Source organism: Lissotriton vulgaris, chromosome 1_2 (assembly GCF_964263255.1).
Source record: "Lissotriton vulgaris chromosome 1_2, aLisVul1.2, whole genome shotgun sequence".
Classification (NCBI taxonomy): domain Eukaryota; kingdom Metazoa; phylum Chordata; class Amphibia; order Caudata; family Salamandridae; genus Lissotriton; species Lissotriton vulgaris.
Window position 1 is genome coordinate 81,663,936 of NC_141686.1, and position 14,848 is coordinate 81,678,783.

General features: G+C 45.0%; 1 protein-coding gene across 4 annotated transcripts in view; it reads right to left on the reverse strand.

Annotated features, from left to right (window-relative positions):
* RAD52 (RAD52 DNA repair protein) overlaps positions 1-14,848 on the reverse strand; it is a 309,192-nt gene that overhangs the window by 39,802 nt on the left and 254,542 nt on the right. For 2 of the 4 annotated variants that reach the window (XM_086952848.1, XM_086952847.1), the window contains exon 11: positions 969-1,199. The exons of the other annotated variants lie outside the window; for them this stretch is intronic. In XM_086952848.1, coding sequence (XP_086808974.1) covers positions 969-1,199 — 231 coding nt within the window. The remainder of the gene's footprint in view (positions 1-968; positions 1,200-14,848) is intronic. 4 annotated transcript variants of the gene reach the window in all.

Consider the following 14,848-nt stretch of genomic DNA (forward strand, 5'->3'; position numbering starts at 1 on the left):
AGTGAGCAGTCGGAATGTAAGTCGCTAGGCTTTCAAATTTGCCAATTTCAAGATCCTGCTTAATTTCTATGTCTGTGCTGCTTATTCAGTCATGGAAAACAAGGACTGCAACCTCAAGGTTGTCACTGCAAAAATCTAGGTATTTTATGGGAAGGTAGTTAATAGTAGGCCTGGACGGTAAATTCCGTTCCGCTCGCGAAATCTGGGTAATTTCGTGTTCTGCGGAGAGAACGCGGAATTGCCAAAAATTCTGCAATCTGCGGCTTAACAGAATTTTTTGCTTGTTCACCCTTTCAAAATGCGTGTTCGCAAGATATTTCTCCCCGAGCAAGCAAACCGCGTTCCGAACAGGAAAAAAGCATTGTGAACGGGCGGAACAAGCAATTCCAAGTGTTCGCAGAACTTTTGCGTGCTCGCAGAGATTTTTTACCATTTCGCAGAGCTTTGCGTAGCGCGTCTATAGAAATTCCGCCCACCCCTAGTTAATAGGTCATGGAAAATGTACGGGTAAGGGTAAAACATCTATATAAACAAAGGTTTACAAGGGAATATACATGTTACTTTGCATATGTATCAGCTATGAACCATGCTATTCCATACACATACAAAATATAAAATCACAAACAGACTAAGCAACAGAACAGAAGAAAAATTGTATGTTTCTCCGAATCCTCCGGACTACTCAGCAGGCAGAATGCTTTTCGGATTTACTTTAGCTTTCTCATTAATAGTGCTGTTTTTGACGTAGATTGAGATAAAATCAATGTACTATTTATTAAGTACCACAAAAATAAAAAGTTGTGCCATGCATTCATTAACAATGCTGTAAACTGTATTAAAATATGCTCTTATGTCCCAAACCGTCAAATCTAGTCTGAGGGTGTTCTCAGTTTCAGGTATCAGGAGATCAGCTTAATGGAAATCAGTTGAACACCCAGGATGGGTCTTTTGTGCAAGCAACCCTGTACCTGTTCTGTGCTGGTGGGTGTGGCTGGATGGCGGTGGTTGTAACTGTACAGGTCTTATAGGCACTCTCTGGGGATTGTCCCTCTGGGGAGTCTTGCTTCGTGTCATCATGTGATGCTGTCCGCAAGGAGTGGTGGGGGCATCAGGTAGGAATGCTACGGAGTGTTGGTTCCCATTGGAACGGAGGTCACCATCACCATTTTCCACAGGAATGTCCCAAAGCTCTGGGTCATCTGTAAAAAGGTGAAGTATCATCCCATGAGTGATATGTCGAGAGTACAGTCAGACTGTGCTGTAATAGCCATCTAGTGGAGATACTGTCAGTCCAAGGAAGATGATGCAACTTGAATTGAGTAACACAAATCAACTGAGAAGCAAGGTACAAAGAGTAACAGACAGAAAATAATACACAACAGCAAACCAAAGCAAGTAAATATACAGAAGGAGGAACAAACTGCAGGAAAAAGTATAAATAGCAGCTGTATAACAGATGGTGATGAGAGCTATTAAGATAAGTGGTGCAGCAATTCTTAAAAAATGGTCAGTGGCAGCAATGAGATGTTGAATGTCTGGCATGAATGGGCTATAACCGTCAAGCAGGTGCAGGCTTAATACGTTCCAGTTGTTAAATAATATAAACTCCTCCCACTCCTATGGAATTGTCCTGGTCCAATGTAACATAATTATCCCTACAAGCGAAAGTGGCAGAAGGCACCTCTAGTATTATCCAATTTGTTACAATGCTCCAATGCTCTTTGCAGCAGCGTGCGACCCTAAACGCGCTCCATCCGTGCACGTGATAATTCAGTGAAATAATGGAACCTTGTCAGGTCCACTTTAGGATGCACAGCTTTATCATAATATGAATAAACTCTTCCAAGAAAGTTACATATCATTAATATATAGCATTCATTAATCTTGATCTCTTATCCCTCCCATCCACGAATAATATCTCCCCTCTTTACTGCCAAAAATCACAACAAACTCATTCCCATAAATTATTCTGTGCTGAAAATCTAAAATAAGGATAAATTACTTACCTGTAATCCTAGTTCTCTTCCAGGGGTATCCTCATCAAAGTCATAAGCACTGAATATTCCCGCCCATGTGCGGGACCCGGGAAACAATATAAAAATATATATGTATAAAACACATATCTCGCTCCACATATATGTATGTACATATATCATTTTTCTCACATCAATGCAGCCCCAAAACTGAGGCTAAACAATGCAAACACATATACATGAACTGCAATTAGTAAGGAATCAAAAAACACATTAGGTCAAAAAACCCTTGAACTTTGTGTTTTAATGAGTCAAACCACTCATAAATCCTGAAAATTGCTTATAAATAGACATTCTTCGCCCTCAGGCTGCATTGCAAAACAATATCATAGAAAATGAAACCATTTTTACAATAACTGGCACCGTGCCTTTAAGGCAGCCATGACCCCAGGCTTCCCATCATGCCTCAGGGGTGACAGTTAGGTCAGTTGTTCTTTGCATAACCCTGAAGACAGGGCTTAACCACAAGATTGAAACAGTACCAAATCTCATTTACCTGGGGAGGCGGGTGGGTTGCTTATGACTTTGATGAGGATACCCCTAGAAGAGAACTAGGATTACAGGTAAGTAACTTATCCTTCTCTTCCAGGGGATCCTCATCAATAGTCATAAGCACTGAATAGAATAGCAAGCCCATCAACCACCTGCAGGTAAATGAGAAGTACATGACCCAACCAAATCATAGCCAAAAAACTTCAGCTGTTAAACAGATTCCTCAGGGAGGCTTGGCCCACCTGGGTATCTGCTCTCGTGTCAGAATCTAGACAGTAATGTCTGGTAAATGTATGGACAGACCTCCAGGTCGCCGCTTTACAAATCTCAGACATGGGCACATCCTGCAGGTAAGCCGCCGTGGCTGCTCTACCTCTAGTAGAATGCGCCTTAGGGGTACCCCCTAAAGTCTTCTGCGCCAATTGGTAAGCAAGCTTGATACACAAAACGATCCACCTGGAGATAGAACGTTTCGAGGCTGCATGACCAGTTCTGATCGATCCGTAGTTAACAAACAATTGATCAGAATGTCGAATAGACTTGGACCTGTCCAGATAGAACTTTAAAACCCTTTTCAGGTCCAAAGAGTGTAACGCCCTCTCAGCTGGAGTAGAGGGATTAGGAAAGAAAGTGGGTAAAGAGATAGACTGATTGACATGAAAATCTGATACCACTTTAGGCAGGAAAGAATGATGCGTTCTAAGCACCACTCTGTTCAAATGAAAGACTGTATACGGTTCTTTAGTACATAGGGCCTAAATTTCGCTCACCCTACAGGCTGACGTAATCGCTATCAAAAAAGCCGCTTTCCAGGAAATATGATGTAAAGAAGCTTTATGAATAGGCTCAAAAGGCGAACCCATCAATTTTGATAGGACTAGGTTCAGCTCCCAAGGCGGAGCAGGAGGCCGTACAGGAGGGTACACCTTCTTTAGACCCTGCAGGAAATCTTTTACTGCAGGAAGCTGAAAAAAAGAAGTTTGTGAAGGTGATCGCCTATAAGCTGTAATAGCGGCTAAATGCACCTTAATGGAGTTAAAATTCAAACCTGCTTTAGTCAGGTACAACAAGTATGGGAGAACTGCTTCTTCCTGACTTTTTACCGGATTGTGACCATTCTGCATGCACCACATAGAATCTCTTCCACTTGCATGCATAAAAATGTCTCGTGGAAGGACGTCGTGCTTCTTTCAGAATGGACATGCAGTCCTGTGGCAGCCCTAGATGGCCGTACTGAATGACCTCAGGAGCCATGCTACCAAGTTCAGTGACGGAAGGTTGGGGTGGTGAATCCTCCCGTTCATCTTCGACAACAGGTCCTGCCTGCATGGAAGCCTCTTGTGAGGAGACACTGATAGGTGAAGTAGGTCTGTGTACCACCATTGTCTCGGCCAGTCGGGGGCAATCAGGATCATCGTTGTGCACGAGTGGTTCAGCTTGCTCACCACCTTCGGGATCAGCGGAAGGGGTGGAAAGGCGTACACAAACTGCCCTGACCAGTCTATTAAAAGAGCATTCCCTCTCGTTCCTGGTCGATAGAACCTGGAGGCGAAGCTTGGGCATTTGGTGTTTTCGTCGTCCGCAAAGAGATCTATTGAAGGACGACCCCAAGACTGGAAAATGTCGTCTAGCACTTCGTCGTTGAGAACCCAGTCTTCTCTGTCTTCGAAGTGCCGACTTAGTGCGTCCGCCCTCACGTTCTGCTCTCCTGGGAGGTGGACTGCCTGAACAGACAACTTGCGAGCTAGAAGCCAATGCCAGATGCGCTGAGCTTCCAGTGACAGAGTCCTTGAGCGTGTTCCTCCCGGCTTGTTCAAATAGTACATCGTGGTGGTGTTTTCCGTCTGTACTAGAACCATTTTCTCTTGAAGCGAGGGAAGGAACGCTTTGAGAGCCAGGTGAACCGCTCTCAATTCCAGCAAGTTGACATGATAAGTGCTTTCCTTGGGAGACCACAGACCCTGCACTTGTAGGGGTCCCATGTGCGCTCCCCAACCTTGTAATGATGCATCTGTGATGATCGTTTGTGTTGGAGGAGGTTGATGGAAGAGAACTCCCACCTGCATGTTCTGTCTCTTTGTCCACCACTGGAGGGAAGATTGAGCTACCTCTGACAAAGTGATCCGATCGTCCCATCGATCTGAGTGTTGGTCCCATTTGTCCTCCAGATCCTGCTGAAGAGGACGCATCCGAAGTCAATTCGGGACTAGGAAGATGCAGGAAGCCATCGACCCCAAGAGTGAGGCTACCTTCCGCACTTTCTGGGACCTGTGGAGAAGAACTTGCTGGCACTTGAGGGCTATCGAAAACTGTCTCTCCTCCGAAGGTAACACTTTTCCTACTTCGGAGTCTAGCAGAGCTCCTAGGAAGTGGATCTTCTGAGTGGGCTGCGAGACAGACTTGCTGTAGTTGACGTGTAGGCCTAGACGCTGACAAAGTTCTATGCATGTCTGGAATTGATTCCTTACATTGCCTGGAGTTGGACCTTTCAACAGCCAATCGTCTAAGTATGGGTATACGAAGACTCCCCTGCGGCGTAGAGCTGCCGCCACCACTGCGACACACTTGGTGAACACCCTGGGAGCCGACTTCAACCCAAACGGAAGGACTTTGAACTGGTAGTGAGAGGTCCCTACCCGGAATCGAAGGAATCTCCTGTGATCTTGCCGTATTGGTATATGGAAGTACGCATCTTGAAGGTCCATCGAACACATCCAATCCCCCTGCCTGAGATGTGGATATATCTGGTGAAGCGCCAACATGCGAAACTTTTCTTTTCGGACATGCAGATTGAGTGTTCTCACGTCCAGAATGGGCCTGTATTCTTCCTTTTGGCCCTTTTTTCTGACCAGAAAATACCTCGAGTACACTCCTTTCCCACTTTGGGACACCGGAACTCTCTCGATGGCTTGTTTTTCGAGGAGTGTAGCTACTTCTGCCTTTAACCTTTGTAGCTGGTGGCTTGATGTTGACATCGGGGAAACGTGTGGAGGTAGACGATGGAAACGAAGACAGTACCCATTCTGCAGCGTAGACAACACCCATTGATCTTTTGTAATGGCCTGCCACTCTGTCCTGTGATGCGCAATGCTTCCCCCCACTGGAGTGGGTAACGGCGCTGGGGGAAGTGAAGACTCATTGCTTCTGCTGAGCTTTATTGAAGTTGTTGCCTTGGCGCTGATTTCCATTCCCCTTGGAATTGCCCTTGCCTTTGTACTGTGCCTTTTGCTGGCCCTGCTGGTTCTGGCCTTTCTGCCATTGAGGGGTTTGAACCCTCTGCTTCGAATAACCTTTGTTGTTCGAACGGAATTTCTTCTTGAATTCCTTTTTCTTCTCGAGTCCCACCGCTTTGAGGGTGTCCAACTCGGTCTTCATCCGCTGCATCTCCTCATCCGCACTTGCTCCAAAAAGAGATGTGCCTGAAAAAGGAAGGTTTAGGATTCTTGTTTGAGCCTCTGGTTTTAATGCTGTGAGGCGTAACCAAGATGTTCTCCTTGCTGTAACTCCGTGCACATAGCCATGCGCAGCCAGCGTTGCCCCATCTGCTGCCGATCCTATAATCTGATTGGATACTTGACTGCCCTCCATCAGAACCTGCTCAAAGTCCTTTCTATCTTCCTCATGAAGTTTTGCTGTAAATCTCTGAAGTGAGTCCCACAGAGACCTGTCATACCTGCCGAGCAGGGCTTCCGCGTTGGAGACCTTGAGGAAAGAGGCTGAGGTGTTATACACCCTTCTCCCCCATGAGTCTTGCACCTTGCTATCCTTATCCGGAGGTACCGTGGATGAGGAAGCCACCGCATTGGATTTTCTTGCCGCCGTAATGATCACTGAATCTGGCGGGGGATCAGCTTTGAGGAACAGAGGATCCTCTTCCGGAGGACGATACTTTTTGAGAATCCTCGCTGGAATGGACTTCACCGTTGCCGGAGTGAGGAAGACTTCATTCACATGTTCCATTATACCCAGAACCAGCGGCAACAACGGTTTGGGTGCTGATCTATGTTGCAGGGTTTCGAATATGACAGTCGTCTTGACTTGTGGAGCTGTCATCGGTACTCCCAGCTTCAGGGCTCCCCTGCCCAAGATATCTTGGAACGAGAAAATATCCTCAGTTGGAGACACTCTTGAGCGTGGACTGTTTGTAAGAGTCGGGGAGTACTCCCTGTGAGATCGCGTTCTCGACGAACTTGAAGAACTACGTGTCCTCCTGGACCTAGATCTTCTGCTAGAACGCGTCTTGGAACGAGATCGCTCTCTGTGACGAGAATGTCTCTTACTTGAGTGCCTAGAACGAGACCGTTTTCTGCGGGGAAGAGGTTGGTCTCAATATCGCTTTAGGCGATCTGCCGTCTCCTTGTCCTTTGCCCAATGGTGAAGAGGTCTATTCCACCTTGGGGAAAGATGAACAGAAGGAGACTTGTGGACGGGATCCTTCGCAGGTGTACGTGACCGTGGAGGTTGATCCGTTCGATCCTGTTGCGATCTTGCAGGGGATTTGGACCTCCCCCTATTAGATGCGCCGCTCTGCCCATCCGAGGATCTGCCACTCCGAGATGATGAGGAAGATGAGGAAAGACTCACCAGAGATCCAGAGGAAGACCTCGACCGAGATCTTTCTTCTGCGACCCTCCGTTTCTTGGCAGGAGGATCCTGCACTGGAGATTGTTCCACCTCCGCAGCCGATGCTGAACCTGGGGAACCCAACTGTGGCTCTAGGACGTGAGTCTGGTCCAATAAGTCACTTTCCTTGTCCCGAACCACCTCCTTTGATTTTGCAGGAGTAATGTTCTTTGTCTGCGAAGAACTTCGCTCCCTGGATCTTTGCTGATCCCTCGACGGTGGTTGTATCGACGTCGAGCGCCGAGCAGGTAGGCGCTCCCTCGACGTCGACCGTGATTTCTCTAACGTCGACTTCGGGTGGCGATGACTGTCCTTCGACGTTGAAGGCTGTTTGCTCGACGTCGATGGAGGCTGTTTCGACGCCGATCGCCGTTGACTCGACGGCGACTGGGCGTGCCTCGACTCCAAATGCCGCTCCGACGTCGAACGCTCTTGTACAGGCGTCGACGTTGGCTGCATCGACGTCGACCGATGATGTGTCGACAGAGGCTCCCTCGACGCCGAACGACCATGACTAGCCGTCGACGGAGGATGGCTCGACGTAGAACGCCGATGGACCGACGTCGACGGAGAATGCCTCGACGTCACAGCAGGACGATGCTGTTTCGACGTCATACGGCTCGCCGTCGAGCTCTTCCGCTTCGACGGCGACCTGTCCCTCGACGCTGACTGAAGCGGAGGTACCTTCGATGTAGACGCTGAAGACATCTTCTTCGTCGCCGTCGACTGCTTCTCCAACGCCGATCCCGACGTCGAATGTGAACCAGTCGGGGCTTCTCTCGACGTCGACCGCGCCTTCCGACTTTTCTGCTTCTTGGGAGATCTTCCTCTCTCAGAAAGCCCATAAACTCTAATCCTCTCCCGATCTTTAAGAGTCCTGGAAGTTAAAACCTGGCAGTGTTCACAGGTTTTAGAGGAATGAGAGTCTGGTAGGCACAGGATACAGACTGAATGAGTGTCAGTCTTGGCCTTCTTCCTTCCACATGAAGGACACTTGTCAAAGAGAGAAGGCATCTTTGACAGGAAAAATACCTTTTTTAAGTCTAAAAATTGTTTAAGCAGCACTCTATGTCTAACAGACGTCGAGTGAAGTCAAAAATTCTAGTTAAAGTTGTATATTTTTTGACAGAAAGTCAAAAAGAAAAGGAGCTGTTTCACCAGGGTCCTGACTGAAGGAGCCGGAAAGAACAACTAACCTAACTGTCACCCCTGAGGCATGATGGGAAGCCTGGGGTCCTGGCTGCCTTAAAGGCACGGTGCCAGTTATTGTGAAAATGGTTTCATTTTCTATGATATTGTTTTGCAATGCATCCTGAGGGCTAACAATGTCTATTTATAAGCAATTTTCAGGATTTATGAGTGGTTTGACTCATTAAAACACAAAGTTCAAGGGTTTTTTGACCTAATGTGTTTTTTGATTCCTTACTAATTGCAGTTCATGTATATGTGTTTACATTGTTTAGCCTCAGTTTTGGGGCTACATTGATGTGAGAAAAATGATATATGTACATACATATATGTGGAGCGAGATATATGTGTTTTATACATATATATTTTTATATTGTTTCCGGGGTCCCGCACATGGGCGGGAATATTCAGTGCTTATGACTATTGATGAGGATCCCCTGGAAGAGAACATGACAGTTGTGAAAAATTAATTTGTGCATAATTGTGAACAAAATGTATCACACATGTTCTCCCCCAACCAACTTGACCTTAATCTCAACCACTGCTCACCCAAAAATATTTCCGTGCCTAACTAAATTAAAACAAATTTCACATAACTCATTTACCTACGTCCAAATACCTCTGCTTGTCTTCAAAACGCCCAAGTGAATGTGCTCAGTAACCTCCCGCCCACGCCTCAAGTGAATTTTAAACCTATCACATGAAAAACACGTGACTCCCAGAGCAACAAAACTAAACAAAACACTCTGTATCACCACCTTACTCCCACAAAATGAGTCATGAATAATGAAAAAAAAAATACATGAAACTATATGTGCAGAATAAAATCACCCCTAATAGCATCTTCGTATTCTCATCATTTAAAAAAAAAAAACATATCAGTGCGAGTAGATACAATTCATAGCGAGATCCTGCCCACATTGTCCATGTCAATCAATGAATATACAGGTCGACTCAACGAGCCTGCTGGTGTAATCCAGATGTTCTACAAGAACGGTGAAACTCCGATGTGCTGCTATTTTTATCATTATTCCTTTGTAGAATTTAGGTTTATGTCCCGTTTTTAACCAAGTTTATCTGCGGGTACAAACCGACCGTTTGGATGGAAAGTATAATTGTCTACAAGCGAAAGTGGCAGAATGCGCACCTGGTATTATCCAGTTTGTTACAATGCTTCAAGGCTCTTTGTAGCAGAGTGCAACCCTAAATGTGCTCCGCCCGTGCACGTGATCGTGCTCCGCCCGTGCACGTGATCGTGCTCTACCCGTGCACGTGATAATTCAGTGAAATAATGGAACCTCGTCAGGTCCACTTTAGGATGCACTGCTTTTTCTTAATATGAATAAACTCTTCCAACAATCGTCTCATGATCATTCTTTTTAATATTCTTTACGATTGGTTGTAAAGAGGGGAGATATTAATCGTGGATGGGAGGGATAAGAGATAAATATATCAACTCAGACTTAAGAGCAGGAGACAGTCAGAAAAACATGAGAAAAGCTGCCTGTATCTTAAATGCAACTCCAGCAGGATTTATCATTTGAAATGGGCATCTTTGGAAGTTTCTTTTCCATCCAGAAAGGTCTATATAGGAGTAAGAACTTGATTAGTGCCAAGTTTTTTTGTGTGCAAATTAGACTCTGCAAATCTTAGACCAACTCTGTTGTTGTTCGTGGATCATTTTTTTAAATAAACCATTCTAATGACAATTTTACCTGTTTAGATTTCAAACATGAGGAAGATCTTAGTTTCAACAGCATGTATAATTTAGAGAAGACACACTGCATTTTTAACCACTCTGGTTGGAAACAACATGAAGTGATCCCAATTAGAGAAAGAGGCGATCTTTGAGATCGCTACTTTAGTTTAGGTTATAAAAGTCTCAATGATTTACTTGTACAAGATTTCTAAGGGTGCAAAAGATCTTTAATATAAAGAATACCTTTCTTGCTCCATCTTAGGTCAAGAGCATTTTGTCTCTGTACTTTAATCTGTTTATTCAAACAAAGCAAAGCTAGGTACCTGTTATTGTATTACTCTCCTCCAACACCTTATCCTGTCATTTTGTAATTATGCTTGCTTGTTATTCTTACTCGATGTCGATATTGCATTTATTACCTACCGTCCATCCTATTGTAAAGCGCTTCGATATCCTTCGGGATCTTGTTCGCTCTATATTAAACTTTATAAATTAATTAATTAATTCATTAATTAATTCTAGAAGGGGACCGGTTAATGATATGTAACTTTTTGTATTGTAGTTACCCCTAAGGAAGGCCATTCAATGCCCGAAATGTTATTTTTTTAAACTGCATCATGGAGTGAGGAATAGTGAAATTCCGATGCGTACAGAGAAAATGCCTGGATGGGCACATGTTGAACTTGATTGAAAAGCATACATAATTGAACGACATTGGAATAACTGTGGTTCACTGATGAATCGTAAAGAATATTAAAAGGAATAATCATGAGAAGATTGTTGGAAGAGATTATTCATATTATGAAAAAGCTGTGCAACCTAAAGTGGACCTGACATGGTTCCGTTATTTCACATAATAATCACGCTCACCACGAAGGCACCAAATTAACACAAGGAAGATATTTACAGGAAAAGTTCTAATCTGCCACGTCCCATCAAAATCTTGGAGAAACAGGTGTCAAGTCAATTTCACGAACATATAGAGCAAAACTACTTACAAGTGGGTATCAGGCTGAAAAGAAGAAAAGAGGCAGTGAGACTAAATATCAGTGAAGACCTCATCACCCTTGAAGAAAGCGAGCAATCTGCTCCGATACTCCTCAACCTCACAGCAGCCTGTGACATTGGGCAACGGGATCCTATTGAAGAGTGAATGGAAAACGACTAGAATGCCTGGTACAGGCCAAAAATGAATGTGCTTGAGAAGCAAAGTGGTGCATCAGATGGGTTCTCTATCTCATCACTACTTTTTACCATTTACACACTCATGATGGCACTTACGACGTCATCAGGAGCGGATAGAAACGTATGCAGGCAACAACCAAATCAATATCTAAGTAGACAGTGCCTCAGGGAACCAGACAAATTTAACTTGATGCTTACACAACATTAAACCAGATAACAATAGTCTCACTACACCTAAATGAATAGAAAATGATGATCCTCTAGCCAAAGCACAAAAAGGCATGACATTTGGTAGTCATGGTGGACACAGATGTATCTTTCAACATTCCAAATTTAAGCTACAATCAAAAGATCTTGAACTACAAATGTCCATGCTTGAGAAAATCCTCCAACTCCATGTAACTGACTTTCAGGTGGGTTAGATAACAGTCCTTGTGAAGGGTTAGCTGGTCAAGTGAAATGCAGTCTACAAGCGTGTGCAATAAAACTACAGTAACACATTGCAGAGGCCTCAGAACCAGGTTGCCAGATTTTGCCCAAAGCATTGGAAGCACAACTGTTTGAAAACAGCCTTGAAAGCACTACAGTGGCTCCCATAAAACTTAAGAATGAAATGCAAAAGGCCTCTAGAACTAAAAACACAGGATTCCTATAGGATCTTACTCTCGGCTATATCGCAGCCATGAAACTAGATCTCAAACACCAACACGTTTCCAATCAGGAGAAACCCAGGGATATTTTCACCTGGTGTCCTGGGCCCAGACTCTGCTTCTTAAATCAGACTGAATTCTCAGGCTGCATTTGGGCTACGGCCTACAACATGGGCAGCGGCACAGTTCCAACAGAAATGGGTTCATTCCTTGTACTCGCTCTACAAACCTTAAAAAAACAGATAGTGAGATTAACCGTAAGAGAGCCACCGTATTTTACTGACATTGCATGATGTGATAAAGTCACCACGCCATTCCTGTCTGTATAGAGTAAAATACATGTAACTTAAATTGTAAGTTTATTTTAAGACGTCAAATTCACAGAAGTGCGTCACTTGAGGAAGTGTACAATTAATTACTGAACCACTTAGGAGATCTTCACACACAAGGCATCTTGCAGATTACCATATCTAGGCGCTTCCACACTCACCTCCCTTGCTGTGACTGAGTTACAAAGGCTGCTGAAGACTGCAGTAACAATAGTCCACCATACCACAGTTACATTTTGAAATCTAAAACAGTCCAGGGTCTAGGGGGGGGGGGGGGGGGGGGAGGGAGAAAGGGAAGGAAGGAAGGAAGGAAAGAGAAAGAGAGAAAGAGAAAGAGAGAAAGAGAAAGAGAGAAAGAAATAGAGAGAGAGAGAAAGAGAGAGAGAGAGAGAGAGAGAAAGAGAAAAAGAGAAAAAGAGAAAAAGAGAAAAAGAGAAAAAGAGAGAAAGAGAAAAAGAGAAAGAGAGAGAGAGATTTATATACAGCTTACTGCCAAATCCAGTATCAAAATCGTCCATATTAGTGTGATACTTGTAGCGCTACATGCCAGTAAAACCTACTACCTTATCTGTCTAGTTACTCCAACTCAATTACAGAATAGTCCTGTCTTTCGACCATGCTCAAAGGTAACAAAAGAGCCTGCATTCTTTATTATGGGTTCATATTAGAACATTCCCCTTTCTAGTATACTATTGGTATCTCCCACTGTTTTATCATGAGATTGCCTGCTCTATACATTTTGGACAGGCAGGAAGTGGTCATTGCTCTCCAATTTCCGGTGTTTGTCTGTCACCAAGGGTCTTTCTGCATTCAGCAACATGCAGATGTCATTGATGCTTCAACTGTTATCATGATGGTGAGATATTATCCACACCTCAGTGCAATGTGATGAAGTTGGCTACAAAAAACACAGACAGTTGGTACTGGCTAACATTCACGTGAGCAGACAGAGCTTCAGAATCTAAAGTCCATACAGTAAACCTCAGCATAAAAAGCAGAATAATAGGATACATTACATTGGTTTGCTTTACACTGATCAGTGAAGAGCATCTATCATGCATATTTCCCTGGCAGGTACAATGCAGCAGCTCCAAGAAGATGTATTGTAACCGGTTTTATAAAGCGCATGGTTACCCGGAGGCATCCCAGCGCAGCACTAGAATCAGGCTCGAGAGGGAGAAAGGAAAACAGAGGGTCACTTGGGGAAAAGGAAGGTTTTCAGAAGCTTCCGGAAACGTGAATGTCAGGGTTCCGCACGCAGTTTCGAGGGGAGGGAGTTCCACAGCGAGGCCGCATTCACGGAGAAGCGGCGGCCTCCTGTGCGTGCCTTCTTGAATCTTGGCACTCTCGCCAGGCACTCGTTGTCGGAGCGCAAGGGCCTATTAGCCTTGTAGGGCATAACTAGACTTCATAATAGAGGGTCCCTTACCTTGAAGAAGTTTATGGGCGATACATAAAGATTTAAACTTAATCCTTTCACGTATGGGGAGCCAGTGGAGCGATTTGAGTGCTGGTTTTGCTGACGTCCTAGCTGAGGTACCCATCAATAGCCTAGCTGCGGCATTTTGAGTCTGTTGTAGTTTATTAACCCCTTCGATGCTGATGACGAGCTCAGCTCGTCATCAGCCATGGGTGGCGTGCTGATGACGAGCTGAGCTCTTCATGTAACGCGGTAATTTAAAAAATGCCGCACAGCACAAAAATCACCATAGCAGCGATGCGGTTAATTGTGGCTTCAGGGGCTCCCCCAAAAATAGCATTGCTATAATCTAATCTGGACAAAACCAGTCCTTGTACTAGCAGCTTCCTAGAATGCTGTGGGAGGAGGGGAAGGACTTTCCGGGCAGACCGAAGAAGGCCAAAACAGATTCCTGCCGTTTTTTTTGCTTGTGTTTTGAACGAGAGATCCTGTTCCAACCAGACCCCTAAGCTTTTAATTTATTTTTTTGGGCTGGGAAGATTCCCCAGACAAGCAGGCCAGATGGTGGTGGGTATTGAGGTCACCTTGTGACCTAATAGCATGATTTTGGTTTTCGACCCGTTCAGTTTAAGGGAGGAATCACTCATCCAGGCATGTATTTTCGTCAAGCATGAACGAAGACTGCCAGGGCATTGATCACGTTGGGAGAGTGAGACGACCAGTTGGGTGTCGTCTGCGTAACTTGCAATTTTGATCCCAAACGGGACAACCACATCCTCCAGGGGGGCCATATACACATTAAACAATGTGGGGCTTAAAGACGAGCCCTGCGGCACGCCACACTGGAGGGGGATTGAGGCAGATCGTGAATTGCCTTCCCTGAAAGGTGCGATTATTCAGGTATGATGTTAACCATGCCAGGGCGGACCTCCTTACTCCCACCTCAGCCAGGCGCAGGATTAGGACACGGTGATTAACCGTATCAAAGGCTGCACTCAGATCCAGGAGGATGACTGCCACTGATCCTCCCGAATCCAAGATGCACCTTGCCTCCTCGATGACAGATAGGAGGGCCGTATCCGTACCCTGGCCTGGGCGGAATCCGGTTTGAGAGCTCCGCAGTAGCTCATTAGACTCCAGAAAGTGGGAGAGTTGGTAATTCACCAGTCTTTCTGTGATCTTACTGAGTCCTGGGAGTAATGAAATCAGCCTAAAATGTGCCATCTCCA